The 13,485-nt window shown below is 39.2% G+C and overlaps 3 protein-coding genes across 5 annotated transcripts in view; all 3 read right to left on the reverse strand.

Annotated features, from left to right (window-relative positions):
• LOC146982928 (cytochrome P450 2K1-like) overlaps positions 1-3,227 on the reverse strand; it is a 5,084-nt gene extending 1,857 nt beyond the window's left edge. Inside the window, exons 1-4 of the mRNA XM_085784233.1 lie at positions 2,966-3,227; positions 2,714-2,876; positions 2,434-2,583; positions 2,079-2,239 (exon numbers count right to left, since the gene is read on the reverse strand). Coding sequence (XP_085640359.1) covers positions 2,079-2,239; positions 2,434-2,583; positions 2,714-2,876; positions 2,966-3,175 — 684 coding nt within the window. The 5' untranslated portion in view covers positions 3,176-3,227. The remainder of the gene's footprint in view (positions 1-2,078; positions 2,240-2,433; positions 2,584-2,713; positions 2,877-2,965) is intronic.
• Positions 3,228-5,719: 2,492 nt separating this feature from the next.
• On the reverse strand, positions 5,720-9,874 carry LOC146982929 (cytochrome P450 2K1-like). Of its 2 annotated transcripts, XM_085784235.1 has the most exons (9): positions 9,652-9,874; positions 9,400-9,562; positions 9,068-9,217; positions 8,735-8,895; positions 8,429-8,608; positions 7,292-7,433; positions 6,384-6,568; positions 6,137-6,278; positions 5,734-5,986 (listed from the first exon to the last, which is right to left on the reverse strand). In XM_085784235.1, exons 1-9 carry the CDS (start codon positions 9,853-9,855, stop codon positions 5,799-5,801), a joined length of 1,515 nt encoding a protein of 504 aa, XP_085640361.1. In that variant the 5' UTR covers positions 9,856-9,874; the 3' UTR covers positions 5,734-5,798. The 2 variants fall into 2 exon arrangements, with proteins under 2 accessions (XP_085640360.1, XP_085640361.1); XM_085784234.1 differs by having other exon boundaries at positions 5,720-5,986; positions 6,137-6,568.
• Positions 9,875-10,908: 1,034 nt separating this feature from the next.
• Positions 10,909-13,485, reverse strand: part of abca3b (ATP-binding cassette, sub-family A (ABC1), member 3b) — a 37,997-nt gene continuing 35,420 nt past the window's right edge. For both annotated transcript variants that reach the window (XM_085784224.1, XM_085784225.1), the window contains exon 31: positions 10,909-13,406. In XM_085784224.1, coding sequence (XP_085640350.1) covers positions 13,275-13,406 — 132 coding nt within the window. In that variant the 3' untranslated portion in view covers positions 10,909-13,274. The remainder of the gene's footprint in view (positions 13,407-13,485) is intronic.

The following is a 13,485-nucleotide window of genomic DNA, read 5'->3' on the forward strand; positions in this document are numbered from 1 at the left end:
GTTCATCTATTTTATCTTGTAAAAAATTATTATTATGAACAGTTATGTTCATAATAATAGCAGTGTGTTTAAAAAGGTGAGTAAACCAAACCAAACCAAAATTCTTCAAATAAATTGTATTTTAAGGAACACAACTGCATTGGGGACACTGCACATTCTATTTCAAACCAAGAAAATTGGAAAAAGTAATTTAATTTGATAATATTTTACAGAAAGTCAAGAAATATAATGTTCAAAAAAATAGCAGTGTTGACATCTTTTTTTACACGCTTGCTGGTGTGTTTGGGGTCATTGTCTTGTTTGGGGTCATTTCCTCTTCAGTATACGGCAACATGACTACTTCCAGTATTCTGGTGTACTCAAACTGATCCATGATCCCTGGTATGTGATAAATAGGACCAACACCATAGTACGAGAAACACTTTGAGCCTCAGGTGGCTCAAAGTGGAGGAGAGAGTTTCTCAACTCAAGCTGTGTTTGGTGTATAAAATAAAAAACGATCTGGCCCCAAAGTATTTAGTAAACTACTTCTCCAAAGTCAGTGACACACACAATTATTCCACCAGGGGGAGCTCCACTGACTACAGGCTCTGCCGTTTTAAGAGCTGTATGGGAAAGTTTTCCTTTCTTTACTCAGCAGCTGTCATGTGGAATGGTCTTCCTTTAAATCTTAAAACTGTTACCTCTTCCTACTCTCTTTTTAAGTCCTCAATAAAAAAAATGGTTAGCCAATCAATAAATTAAATCAAAAGAGCAGTGAAGCACTAGATTATGTAGGCTATTGTTTGGTTGTATGTCTGTCAAATGTTTTGTTGTTTTTGTCTGTGAACTAATCCCCTTGTCTTATCTATTTTCGTTGTCGTCTTGTTCTTAAATGTGGTAGTCTATGTGTCCGAGTGTCATTCCATGTGCTGTGTGTTGTCTTCCTTGTTTTAATTCCATGTTGTCTACCATCTCACAGGACCACAATGGAAACAAGCCTTTTGGCTTTATTGTGTTTTAATCCTTTTGAACACTTGTTTAACGTTGTTCAATAAAGTTTTCAATCAATCAATCAATCAAAAACATCCCCATATCATGATGCTTGCACCACCATGCTTCACCGTCTTCACTGTGTACTGTGGCTTGAATTCAGTGTTTGCAGGACGTCTGACAAACTGTCTGTGGCTCTTAGACCCAAAAAGAACAATCTTACTCTCATCAGTCCACAAAATATTACGCCATTTCTTTTTAGGACAGTTAATGTGTTATTTGGCAAATTGTAACCGCTTCATTACATGTATTTTTTTTAACAATGGGACTTTGCGGGGGCTTCTTGCTGGTAGCTTGGCTTCACATAGACGTCGTCTGATTGTTACAGTACTCACAGGCAATCTTAGATCTTCTTTGATCCTCCTGGAGCTGATCATTGGCTGAGCCTTTGCCATTTTGGTTATTCTCCGATCCCTTCGAACAGTCGTTTTTCTTTTTCTTCCTCGCCTTTCTGGCTTTGGCTGCCATTTTAAAGTGTTTGATATCATTTTAGCTGAACAGCCTATCATTTTCTGCACTTTTTTCCCCCTCTTTTATTAATTTCTTAATCAAAGAATGCTCTTCTTCTTCTTAACAGTGTCTTGAACAACCCATTTTACTCTGTTTTTCAAGGACAAATGCACAGCCAGCATATGCAGCATCAGTTGCCTTGATCCTTGAATAAGGGCCACCTGTTTAACACCTTTTTTTTCACATAATCAATGACCTCAATAATTGAACTTGGCACTGCTATTTTTTTGAACACGCACCTTTCAGTAAATGATTCAGTTTCACAGAATCAGCAGCATGCACGTCATGCCTGTTGGGTCTGTTGGTTTTCTATACCTTTACTAAACCTTCTAGAAAAAGTTGGAGAAAAAAAAGTTGAAATTCTAACAAAATCAGTGATTTATCTTGCAAGTGATGTCGGACTGCTATTATTTTGAACACAACGGTATATATATATATATATATATATATATATATATATCAAATTTGCCAGTTATGAGAGCTTAGTAAAGTCATCTCTCATGTCCTCCCCTTCACACAGCAAACCTGAAGCTCACCTGTATCGATGCAGAGCCTACGATGCGTATTGTCTCATTTGCTCTTCTCACCAAGTTTTTAAATCGAGGGTCATCGTATTCAAATCTGCTCCCATACACAATAGAGGAGATAATATTTGATGTTGCATAATTCACCGGACAAGACGTGTCAAAGGATTTCCCTGTAAAAGGCCACGAGAAACAAAATGTTATAAGATGATACATTGTAGCACTTGAGGATCAACATAAGGTCATAAGGTAAACGCTAATATGTGGCTCTTGGTCCTTATGTCAGGTTTCCTGGCCTGTAAGGAAATGACACTCATTACAAATTCCCACCTTATATATCATAATTGTAAATGCATTAACAATGTACCTCTGTGATCCTCAAACATTTGGATCAGATACTGGCTCTCTTCCAAGATTTTCTCCTCGGCCACTCTTTTACCCATCCCAAAGTCTCGCAGGGTGGTGAGGGAAAAACGTCTTAGCTCTTTCCATGATTCCCCATTTGCAAATAGAATTCCTAATAAACATGCAAAATAAAAATACGTACTATGTCATACATACAGACATGTGAGAAAAAAAATAGGACACCCTATGAAAGTAATTTTGCTCTTGTGTTAATGTATAAACAAAGTTAAGGTGAGTCCTACCATGACCTTGATTGGTTTCATAAAATATGGGGGATATTTCTCGTTCTCCAAATTCTTCTGCATAACTGACCAGAGCCTCTTTGACCGTCTTGTATCCAGCCAGGACCACCACTTTTTTGGTCCCTAAGTACACGGTAAATACAGATCCATACTTCTTTGAAAACTGAAAAAAAAATGTAGTCATCAGACCAGATCATAGAACGAGTAAACTTTGCAATGTGTTACAAAATGGGAGGATTATGTTCAACTTACCTCAAAGAGGGTTTGGTATGGTCTCTTGAGATCAAGCTGCAACAGGTTACCAAGCAGGGGCAGGGGTCTCGGCCCCGGGGGCTCTCTTCCTTTTTCCCCGGTGTTTAAGCTGCTGGACACAAGGTAGAGGCCGAGCAGGACAGCAGCAGCCCCCAGCAGGGTGGTGGGACTGGAGAACAGGAAGAAAACAACGTCATCCAAAAGAGCCATTTGTTGCGCTGCTCTTGATCTCCCCCGATCGACCTACACTTGACACCCTGAGCTGCTCTGTGCTCACATAAACATCCGGAATGTCGTGGCAGGTTTAGGGTTACTGCATCTCCCCTCCCCTCTGGGCTTTGTTTGCACGCTCAGAGGAGTTGCAAAACCGAACAACTCAAACACAAGGTCAGGTTTAATCTGACATTTTGGCAGACACACAGGTTCATGGAGGAGTTCCCTTCTTTGATGCCATTGGCAATGTTTGTCCAATGTGTTGAGGAGTTTCATTCAAACTCCACTTCAGTACAGCTTCCATTGGTTTATTTCCCAGACATTTTTCCTGGGGCAAGCTACACACGTCACATCCGGGAGCGCACAACAAACATCCTTCAAAATAAAAGTACTGTACATAACACAATGAGTAAAGGCGCTTTCTTTTACATTAGCCTACTTACTGTAACACAATGTTTGATTTTAATCCTAATCCACCATCACGGAAAAACAGCACTGTCTTGTACACTGCTGAAATGTCCAAAAAAAAAAAGCTTTCTACATGACATCAGTGAGTCCAGGTACAATCTAACCACACAAGACTGTGGATCATTAATTTGTATTCAGCATTTGAAGAGCAGGTGACATGAAAAAAACAAAATGCTGTAAATGATATAAAGCAGTTAACCAATTGATTAAAGTCAGTGCTTTTTGCGTTTTTGTAAGATATTAAAGCAGATATAGCGGCACGGCCGTTTCGGCTAATGCTGCGTTCAAGGCAGGCTTTTGAAACCGTAAGTTACAGCTTCAAGTCACAACTACGACTTGGTAGCGTTCCAGGTAACCCGTAGCTCGTGTTTTTACCGTCCTGTTGTCTGTGAAAGTTCCCTATAACGGCCACTCGTAACTTCCGACCCGTGAACTCGTACCAGATCGAACTGGTATGACTTCACAGGAAGGAAAAACACAAAGTACGAGTTTCCTTGAACGCACCATGAGTTAGCAGCCCCCGCCCTTGTCAGGCATCAATTGGTCCTCGTGCTACGTCACCACATTCACGCGCATCCCTTGGCTGCACACACAGCCCTTCATGCCGTTCTCTCTCCTCATTGGATAACACTTGTATCCCACAAGGAAAATTTTCTCCTCGGGTTACAGCAGAGCAGAGTGACGGAGAGACTCGTGTTTAGGCTGAAATACTTCATGTAAGTGATTGCTGACGGAAAATAGGACTATTTAGGACTTATATTAACAAAAACATTCCACTGATATCTGCTTTAAGTGTTCTGTTACCATCTTCTCCACTATTGAGCCTTTTTATTGCATTTTCTGGACAGAGCAGTTCTACATTGAAGATGTTACTGTACAGTTTGACCACTATGACACATCTATTGGTTTTCATTTGTTTTAGAAGAATCACAGTACTGTTGGATGAATTCAGGAATAATGTGTTGTTATCCTGTCTCTCTCTCTCACACACACACACACAGAATGCATAGCTGCAGCAAAACAAACAAAAGTTTCAGAAACAGCTCAAAGGTTGGTCTGTTGGTCTACATCAATACATCAATCACATTCAGCCTGATATTTTCTTAAGTCAACACCTGTTTTTAATAGCTATGGGGTACTGAATGTAACATTTTAGTTACAGTTTTATCGCTGATATATTGTGAGTATTTAGCTCACCTTCTCACATTCAGCTCTTCTTTTCTTTTTGCAAAAAAACAAAACAAAACTATATACAATTGCTATAAATAAAACATAAATCTACTGCATCTTTTGAATAACAAAATCACTGGGGTGTCATTTAGCTCAGTTGGTAGAGCAAGCGCTATATATAGCGATATGGACATTTAGACTGTCCCAAAGGACAGACCCTGCTTGGGTGTAGCCTATATAGCAAACGTGCTAAGACACGTCATATTGCCTATCAACAGCTCCGTCATCTCTTATGTCGCAAGGAAGATGGCTTTAGTTTTGACTTTGCCTTTTGGCGCCAGCATGCCTCCACCATCATCAAGGCCGCTTTGCAAACTAAAACAGGACTGAGACTTCTCACAAAACTATCCTGCTAGCCAGGACATATAATAGACAAGATTAAAACAACTCTTTGTATTTTCCATCGGCTACTGAGCTACACAACGTTTTTAATATATAGAAGGAAAACCAAAAAGGATCTAATTTAATTTACAGTCTATAAATGTAATTTCTACCATTTTCTGGCAAAGTATCTTTCATAAATTGTAAAGCAAAAGTACAAGTGAGTTTGTGAAAAAAATCCACTGTGATAAATGAGGAGCAGGTATTTACAGTAGCATCTCTATAAACTGTAAAATATACATATATTCAAATTGTGTTAACTGAAGTTTGCAAATTACATAACATCCTCATCATGCCATCTCAGGCAAAAAGTACACTCTTAAAACACTGAGCTGTCACATCAATCAATCAATCAATCAATCAAACTTTATTTATATAGCACTTTTCATGCATGGACATGCAACCCAAGGTGCTTCACACATAAAAAAGAAATAGAAACATAGAAAAAACAATCACAATCACAATTCTGTCTCCTTCACCGTGGTCTGGTCTGAGTCTTGAGGGTAGGGACATCTGCTGGCCACGCTCTGATTGTCCCTCCTCACTGCCGACTGACAGCACACAGTTTATGAGGTGAAGGAGTGACGATTACACCCATAGCTGGTGTCAGGTCCAGTTCATCCTCTGTGACTCCTGGTGGAGGAGTGAAGCGAAAGCGCTGGAGGAGGGAGGTGAAGAAGAGGAAGAGCTCCATCTTTGCTAGACTCTCTCCGAGACACACCCTGCGACCTGCAAAACAAAGAGTAGCAACAGTCGTGTCAATTCAAGGGGAAATCAGCTCTAATCTGTAAAGATGTAAAGAATAAAAACCTGTTGAAACTGCAGAACTATAAAACATCTATAGTCTGGAGAAAACAAAGGCCAACAAGGTTGTTATACCTGCAGAAAAGGGCATGAAGGCATCTCTCCTGATAAATTTACCCTCCTCATCCAGGAAGTGGGAAGGGTTGAAAGTGTGTGGGCTCTCCCACTCGCTCTCATCATACAGGACAGAGGTAAGAAGAGGAAACACAGTGGTTCCCTGCAGGCAAATAGAAGAACATTTTCTTAGGGTCTTAGAATAAAAGCACTGTCTTGTCTTCAGGGGTTTTGTGTGGATAAGCACTGACACAGATGAGACACTGACCTCTTTGATGAAGTAGCCCTGGAAGGTGACGTCTCGACTGGTTTTGTGAGGAAGAGATAGGGGGACAATGTTGGCGAGTCTCTGTGTCTCATGGATGACAGCGTCAGTGTAGGGCAAGTTCTTCCTGTCCTCTACCCGAACCTGACGACTTCCTATCACCCTGCTCAGCTCCTCCTGGACCCGGTCTGGAGCCACAAAATAGGACATTGATAAACCAGGGGCCTCTTTAAGCCTCTTAAAGGTCTCGACAATTGTTCAAATATTGTTTAGAGATAACCTGCTTTAACCATTTAAAGCAGGTTATCTCTAAATCAGTATAGATACCGTAATACTTTAGTAAAATGACTTATTTTATTCATTTATTCTTTTCTTTCATGCATTTCATTTTCTGTTTTTCTGCAAAAATCAAAAAAGGCTCCCGTGTGGCCTCTGTGCCTTCAGGTGTGTTGAGACCTTTTACTCATTTTCTGTTTTTCTGCGTGGTGAAATGATATACAAATACCGAAAAGAATAATAAATAAATGCATGAATATATACATGCAAAAATACAGAAAAAAAACATTTTTCATGACCAAAATGCTTTTATATTGTTTGACTTATTTACTTACTTTCATATTTTCTCATTTATTATAATTTATTGGTCCTCATATCTTACATTTTCTCAACAAAAGTTCTTTCTACAAACAAATATATTTGTTACAGAGAAATGAAGATCCTTGAAACTGGCAAACCACCAAAAAAGCACATCTACTCTTTGAACAGAATTGAGGAATTGAGACGTTCAGCCAGGAGCTGAAACCAAGTTTATTTTGCCATTTTCTTTGCCGGGTGATGTAAAAGGCACCCACAGGAGAAAACTTTACTTTCAAAACAAAGATGAAAGACTTACAACCCACATCTTACTGTACCTTGTATATGTGGATATTTGGCCATAAGCAGCAGACCCCATCTCAGCGTAGCTGCTGTAGTGCCACTGCCAGCACCTATCAAGTTGGACACTGTAGATATCAGGTTTTTCTCACTGTAGTGAGTGTCGCTAACACAGGAGTCCTGAAGAAAATAACACCCACATATTATTAGCCCTCTATTGCATAGTGTTGCCATATGGCAACAATTACTTTATCTTCATTTTTCTAAAAAGCTATGATATCATTTTTTTGTTTTTACATTAGGTGTGAAAAGAGGGCTTTTACTTTGAAGGACATACAATATATGAGGTCAAATCATAGGATATCCTGTTTGCCAGTCCCTTTTGCTCATGGACATTTGACATGTAAACATCATTGTGTGGGGCTCCTGAAGACTGTCTTTTATTCAGAATTTTGGAAAATTTTCATCAAATAAAAAATTGAAATCACTATCTGGGGAAAGTAAACTTTATTTTTTTTAAACATTTAATTCAGTTTTGATGTAATAGTATTTTTGTAATATGCTAAAATACATTTGTTGCCATGTGGCAACAGTATGCAAATATGGAAAATTCCTGGTGCATTCAACCTAATGGAGTCTCATTGACTTACATAGCATGAACCTACCCTGAGACTATGTTTACAACCTTTGCTTATATTTTAAAGGTAAAAACATTTTTTTTTTTTAAAAATATTTTGTGATTAAAGGTATTTTGTAGCATATTATCTAAATGGACTTGCACTTATATCTTCTAGATAACTGAATGAAATGAAATAAAATGAGTGATTGAATGTACTTCATTGAGACGGGTTCCAGGTTCTCAGACATTTTAAATAACTGTTGAAATTATACAATGTTTTTACTGTATAAATGTTTGTTTGTTTGTTTTGGTTGAGTATGAGATGGATTTGTTGAGTGTTGCTTTAAAAAAAAAAAGTTTTTGGTCAAAAGTGTTGATTTTATGGTAGGCCTACTTTCCACGATTGCATATTGTTGCCATATGCCAACAATTTACCAACGACCCCCCTTTAAAAGAAAATTAAGATTTTTTTTTTTTTTATATATATTTCTGTTATTTAGACAATTTTAAGTAATAAAAACATGCAAAACATGAAACGTGAAACATGTTGTCTTACCTCTTCTTTCTGCTTGCGAATGAGAAAACAGTCCATCAGCCCCCTGCATGAGTGAGGGTTCAGGGTCTCTTTCAACTGCTTGATCAATTCTTTGACATCTCTGACACTCATTTCCAAATTTTTCAACATCAGCTGCCGGTTTTTTATCCAACTGAACAGCCTGGGAAACATGTTGTAAAGCTGTGCAGAGAGAAGAGATGGTTTTTATATGGAACACTTTCCATCATGATCATGACTATTTCCTATTTTAGCTAGCTGTGGAAATGTATGTAAACCATCTTTGCCAGTTATGAAGCTAAGGACCACCTGTATTGTTGCAGACCCTGTGAGGCTTATCTTCTCGTTTGCTCTTCTCAACCAGTTTTTAAATCGAGGGTCATCGTATTCAAGTCTGCTCCCATACACAATGGAGAAGAGAACATTGGTTGTTGGTCGCTCAGCCGGAAAAGATGTGTCAAATGGTTTCCCTATAGCAACAAATACATGAATGTCAAGTCACTTTAGTTCTTGACCCCTTAGATAAGGTCAACATGTAATATGTGGCTCTTGGTCCACATGTCAGGTTTCCTGGCCTGTGATGACACTCATTACAAATTCCAACCTCCTTTATTATTATTCTATATGAGAATACATTCATACCTTTGTGCTCCTCAAACATTTGGATCAGATACCGACTTTCCTCCAAGATTTTCTCCTCGGCCACTTTTTTAACTATCAAAAAGTCACGGAGGGTGGTGAGGGCAAAATGTCTCATCTCTTTCCACGATTCTCCATTTGCAAACAGAATTCCTATCAAACATGCAAAATAAAAAGAAATATGTAGTATTTCATGGATATATTATAACATCATACTCCATACACTGAAACTAATGAAAAGGTAGTAGTATGATACTGATGACAAATACAAAGCCCTTAGTGATCATATTCTTGTGTTCACTTATAAAAGAAAAAAAAGTAAAGGTGAGTCTTACCGTGACCTTGATTGCTGTCATAAAATAAGGGGGTTATTTCTCGTTCTCCAAATTCTTCTGCATAACTGACCAGAGCCTCTTTGACCGTCTTGTATCCAGCCAGGACCACCACTTTTTTGGGCCCCATGTACACGGTAAATAAAGATCCATATTTCTTTGAAAACTGAAAAAAATAAAATAAAAATCGTATTTGTCGAGTTAACTTTGTAATGTGTTACAAAATGGCTATGGGATTAGGAGTGTTAAACTTACCTCAAGGAGGGTTTGGTGTGGTCTCTTGAGATCAAGCTGCAACAGGTTACCAAGCAGGGGCAGGGGTCTCGGCCCCGGGGGCTCTTTTACCTTGGAGATTAGGCTGCTGGACACAAGGTAGAGGCCGAGCAGGACAGCAGCAGCCCCCAGCAGGGTGGTGGGACTGGAGAACAGGAAGAAAACAACATCATCCAAAAGAGCCATTTGTTGCGCTGCTCTTGTTCTTCTCTGATCGACCCACAGTTGACAACCTGAGCTGCTCTGTGCTCACATAAATAATTGACATGTCGTTGCAGGTGTGATTATAAGCACCTCCCCTCCCTTCTGGGCTTTGCTTCCAAACACCTACACACATCTCATAGGAGTGGCAAATCTAGACAACTATTAGACAAGACTGTGATTTAATCTGACATTATAGCAGACATTGAGGCGTTCTGGTCTTTAATGCCATTGGCATTATTTGTCCAATGTTCGTTTTTAGTCTTAATCCGCCATCATGGAGAAACAGCTTCGTCTTGTACATTGCTGAAATGTCAATAAAGCTTTAGCAGGATAATTACTAAATAACATCAGTGATTCCAGGTACATCTTTTATCGCACATTAGACTGATATTTCATGACAGTTCTGCTGATGACTGGTTTACTGTGGTTTGTGTATCTTCAAGGCCTCACTGACCTAACTGTGTCCAACCATATGGCTTGGTATTTCAATAAATATCCATCTGTAACCGTTGTGTTTATGAGCTGTGATGAGTTCAATCAAAACAAGTATGTCTTATTTTGTGTGTAAGGATGTTTTTTCTTTTTTCCTACACCCAGTAGTGATCTTGTGACCTCACTCTGGGAGTTTCAACACTGTTGATTATTGTTGGTCTAGTCTATAGTGGTGTACAATACAAATCCCATCAGAGCAAACTGAAGGGCAGCTGCACCACAGCCAACACTGACCACAAAAATGTTTTTTTTTTTAAACCATAAATTTGAATTCAGCATTAGCGAAGCTGTCTGAGCTTTATTCACCTCCATTAGGCTACTGATTTATTTCTTCTTCTTTTTTCCTGGGACACAGTGTTTACAAGGCTCTGGCCAACAAAGCACTTGAGAGAGGAGTGAGTGATGCCACACAGTGAAATGTGGATTTGAATTTGCTTTGCTTTCACTTTTTATTTTTGCCTGTAAATAAATGCACAGTGCACTCCGTCATTAAAGAAAAAAAAAACATCTTTGTTGCTGGAAAAATAGGACCCCACACTGGTGTTTGCTTCCATTTGCATAGAGCATTATTTAATTTAAAAAGGATAGCGATACATCTACAGTCGACAAGTTCAGTTCCATGGTACGGTACAGTACACAGTTACATTGATGTAAATTCCCTTTTTAAATATGATACACTGTATTTCAGTAAGTAGAACTCAAATCTTTCAGTATCAGCAGTGCAAATCTTTCCACATATTTCCAACTACACTTCCAACATTGCATTTGATTCAAGTTATAACATGTAATGAGACATGAATTGTGCAACCACACAAATGAATGTAACAAAGGTCAAAATTAAAAAGGTCAAGCTCTTTAACAACCCATAGGCCACATATCAGTGTCTTGATGGAATGTAAGTCTCTACTTTTTTTTCCCACAAAGATCAGGTGACATGAAAATTACAAAACGCTGTACTGTAAATTATATCAAGCAGTTAAAAAAAAAAGTTGATTAAAGTGAGTGCTTTTTGCTTTTGTGTAAGACATTAAAGTACATTCATCTCCTGTGAAGCCAGAATGATTTCGAGCAGGAGTTTGATCACAAGCATGAAATCTGATTGTTTTTTCATCTCAGGTTAGAATATTGATCTTTAACACAGACAACAGACAAGGACAGGATATGAGATCCGTCTCTCAATATGTATAGGTTTCTTTGGGTGGGTGGGGGGCGCTGTCTATGAATGCTATCCAGAATATTCCTACAGAATACATACATCTTTTTACAGATACAAACAAGGCTTTGGGAATGTGAAAAATGGGCACGTTCTGAGTTGAATGAAAGAGGAACAAACACTGCGCTGATCATTCTTCCTTAAAACAAGGCATCTGTTTGTGTGCAGAGGACTGTGTTCAGTGTTACCATCTGCTCCACTACTGGGCCTTTTCTTCATGTTTTTTTTTTTTTATTGCATTTCTGGATGTTCCCCTAAAGCAGGAGGAGCAGCTCCATGTTGAAGATGTTACAGCTTGACCACTGCACACTGACAATCTATGGGTTTTCATTTGTTTGTTAAGAACTATGATAGCACTGTTTTTGTATAGTCTGGATTCAGGAATAATGAGTCGTCATCCTCTCTCTCTCTCACACACACACACAAACACAGATTTAAACACATTCACACACACACACACACACACACACACACACACACACACAGAGAGAGAGAATGCATAGCTGCAGGAAAAAGAAACAAAATGGTTCAAAAACACCTCAAATGTCATCGTAGTCTTCCTGTTTGAGATCTACATCGATCACATTCAGCTTGATATTATCTGAAGTCAAGACCTGTTTTTAATGCAACAGCACCAACTGACAGAAATCTTCTGTCACACAATGAGTTGTTCTTTATAGCTCCTAAATAAACTGTTATCTACATGATCTGTTGCTATTACCTGTTTGGCAGCAAAAGAAATCAGAAAATCATTGGTTCATGGACAATGGAGGCATAATAAAATGGATTCAGACTGGACCTAATGTATTCTGAAGGTTAATCCTCAGCAGAGAGGACACTCAGTGTTCTCAGAATCATGCGCTTAATTGGTAAGTTGTATTTTCTGCATGCATTCATTGATGAGCCAAAAACAGCCTTGATAGAAAGAGCGAGCTCTGGTCTGGTCTAAATCAGTTAGTGGTTTTTAGCTTCATGAACACGCCACATTATTTACATCCTGTATAGGGCAAATATAAAGGAAAGATAAAGAACCTTCTTTAGTAAGATAAGGCGCAAAAGGTGTGCAACAATTTCATAAACGTACCAAACAAAGTGGTTCATTCTCTTGTGATGATTGATGATCACCAAAACAATGTTCAAATTCCTGGAAACAAAATCATATCATGAAATAAAATTATAAATAACAAAAAAGACAAGTACACAGAAAAGTGCGCACACGCACACGCACACACACACACAAATAACCCTGTCACGTTCAATTCAGAGTAGTGGTTGTATCTAGTGAGTGGTGTCATTGTCTTTGACCTCACTAAAAAGGTGCAGAGTTCCTTACTTGGTATAAACAAGATCTCCTTCATGTCATAATCCAGTTTTCCTACTTTCTCGTCACATAACAACAATAAGGACGGCATGAATGACCCGACAAAGACACATCAACAGGATACGGTAGTAGAAATGCTGAAGTTGATCTTTTGCAGACTGGCCCAGTGTGTGTGTGTTTCTGTGCGAGAGTGTGTGTGTGTGTGTGTGGTAGTTGGTCTCCGTATAAATGGAGCTGGAGGTAAACGGCGCTCTGCTCCAGCCCTGTTCACACAACTTCTGTGTGTGTGACTGAGACGGGTCCATGTACACAGGTCCTATACACACAGACACACACGCACTGTAGTTAAAGGACCAGGGACGGACGGACCAGGGACTACTTCCTCCCGCTCTCTGTGCAGTGCTGGAACTGAGCGAAGCTGAGGAACACCTGCTCCAGTGAGATCTGGCTCACACAGTAGTCTTCAATGCGGTACTTCTCTTTGGCTGCCTCCAAAGTACCAAACACCTGAGTGGGTGAGAGTGGAGAGTGGGGAGTGAGTGGGTGGGTGGGTGGGTGTCACCTGAGGCTTTCTGCCAAGATCACC

Source organism: Trachurus japonicus, chromosome 8, assembly GCF_045865225.1.
Source record: "Trachurus japonicus isolate A0001 chromosome 8, Traja_1.0".
Taxonomy (NCBI): Eukaryota; Metazoa; Chordata; class Actinopteri; order Carangiformes; family Carangidae; genus Trachurus; species Trachurus japonicus.

Coding starts and splice junctions, on each gene's coding strand:
- LOC146982929 (XM_085784234.1), bottom strand. CDS start 9,855: ATGGCTCTTTTGGATGATGTTGTTTTCTTCCTGTTCTCCAGTCCCACC. Junction 8,896..9,067: donor AATGTTTGAGGAGCACAAAG/GTATGAATGTAT, acceptor TTGTTGCTATAG/GGAAACCATTTGACACATCT. Junction 8,609..8,734: donor CAGGGTCTGCAACAATACAG/GTGGTCCTTAGC, acceptor CTCTCTGCACAG/CTTTACAACATGTTTCCCAG.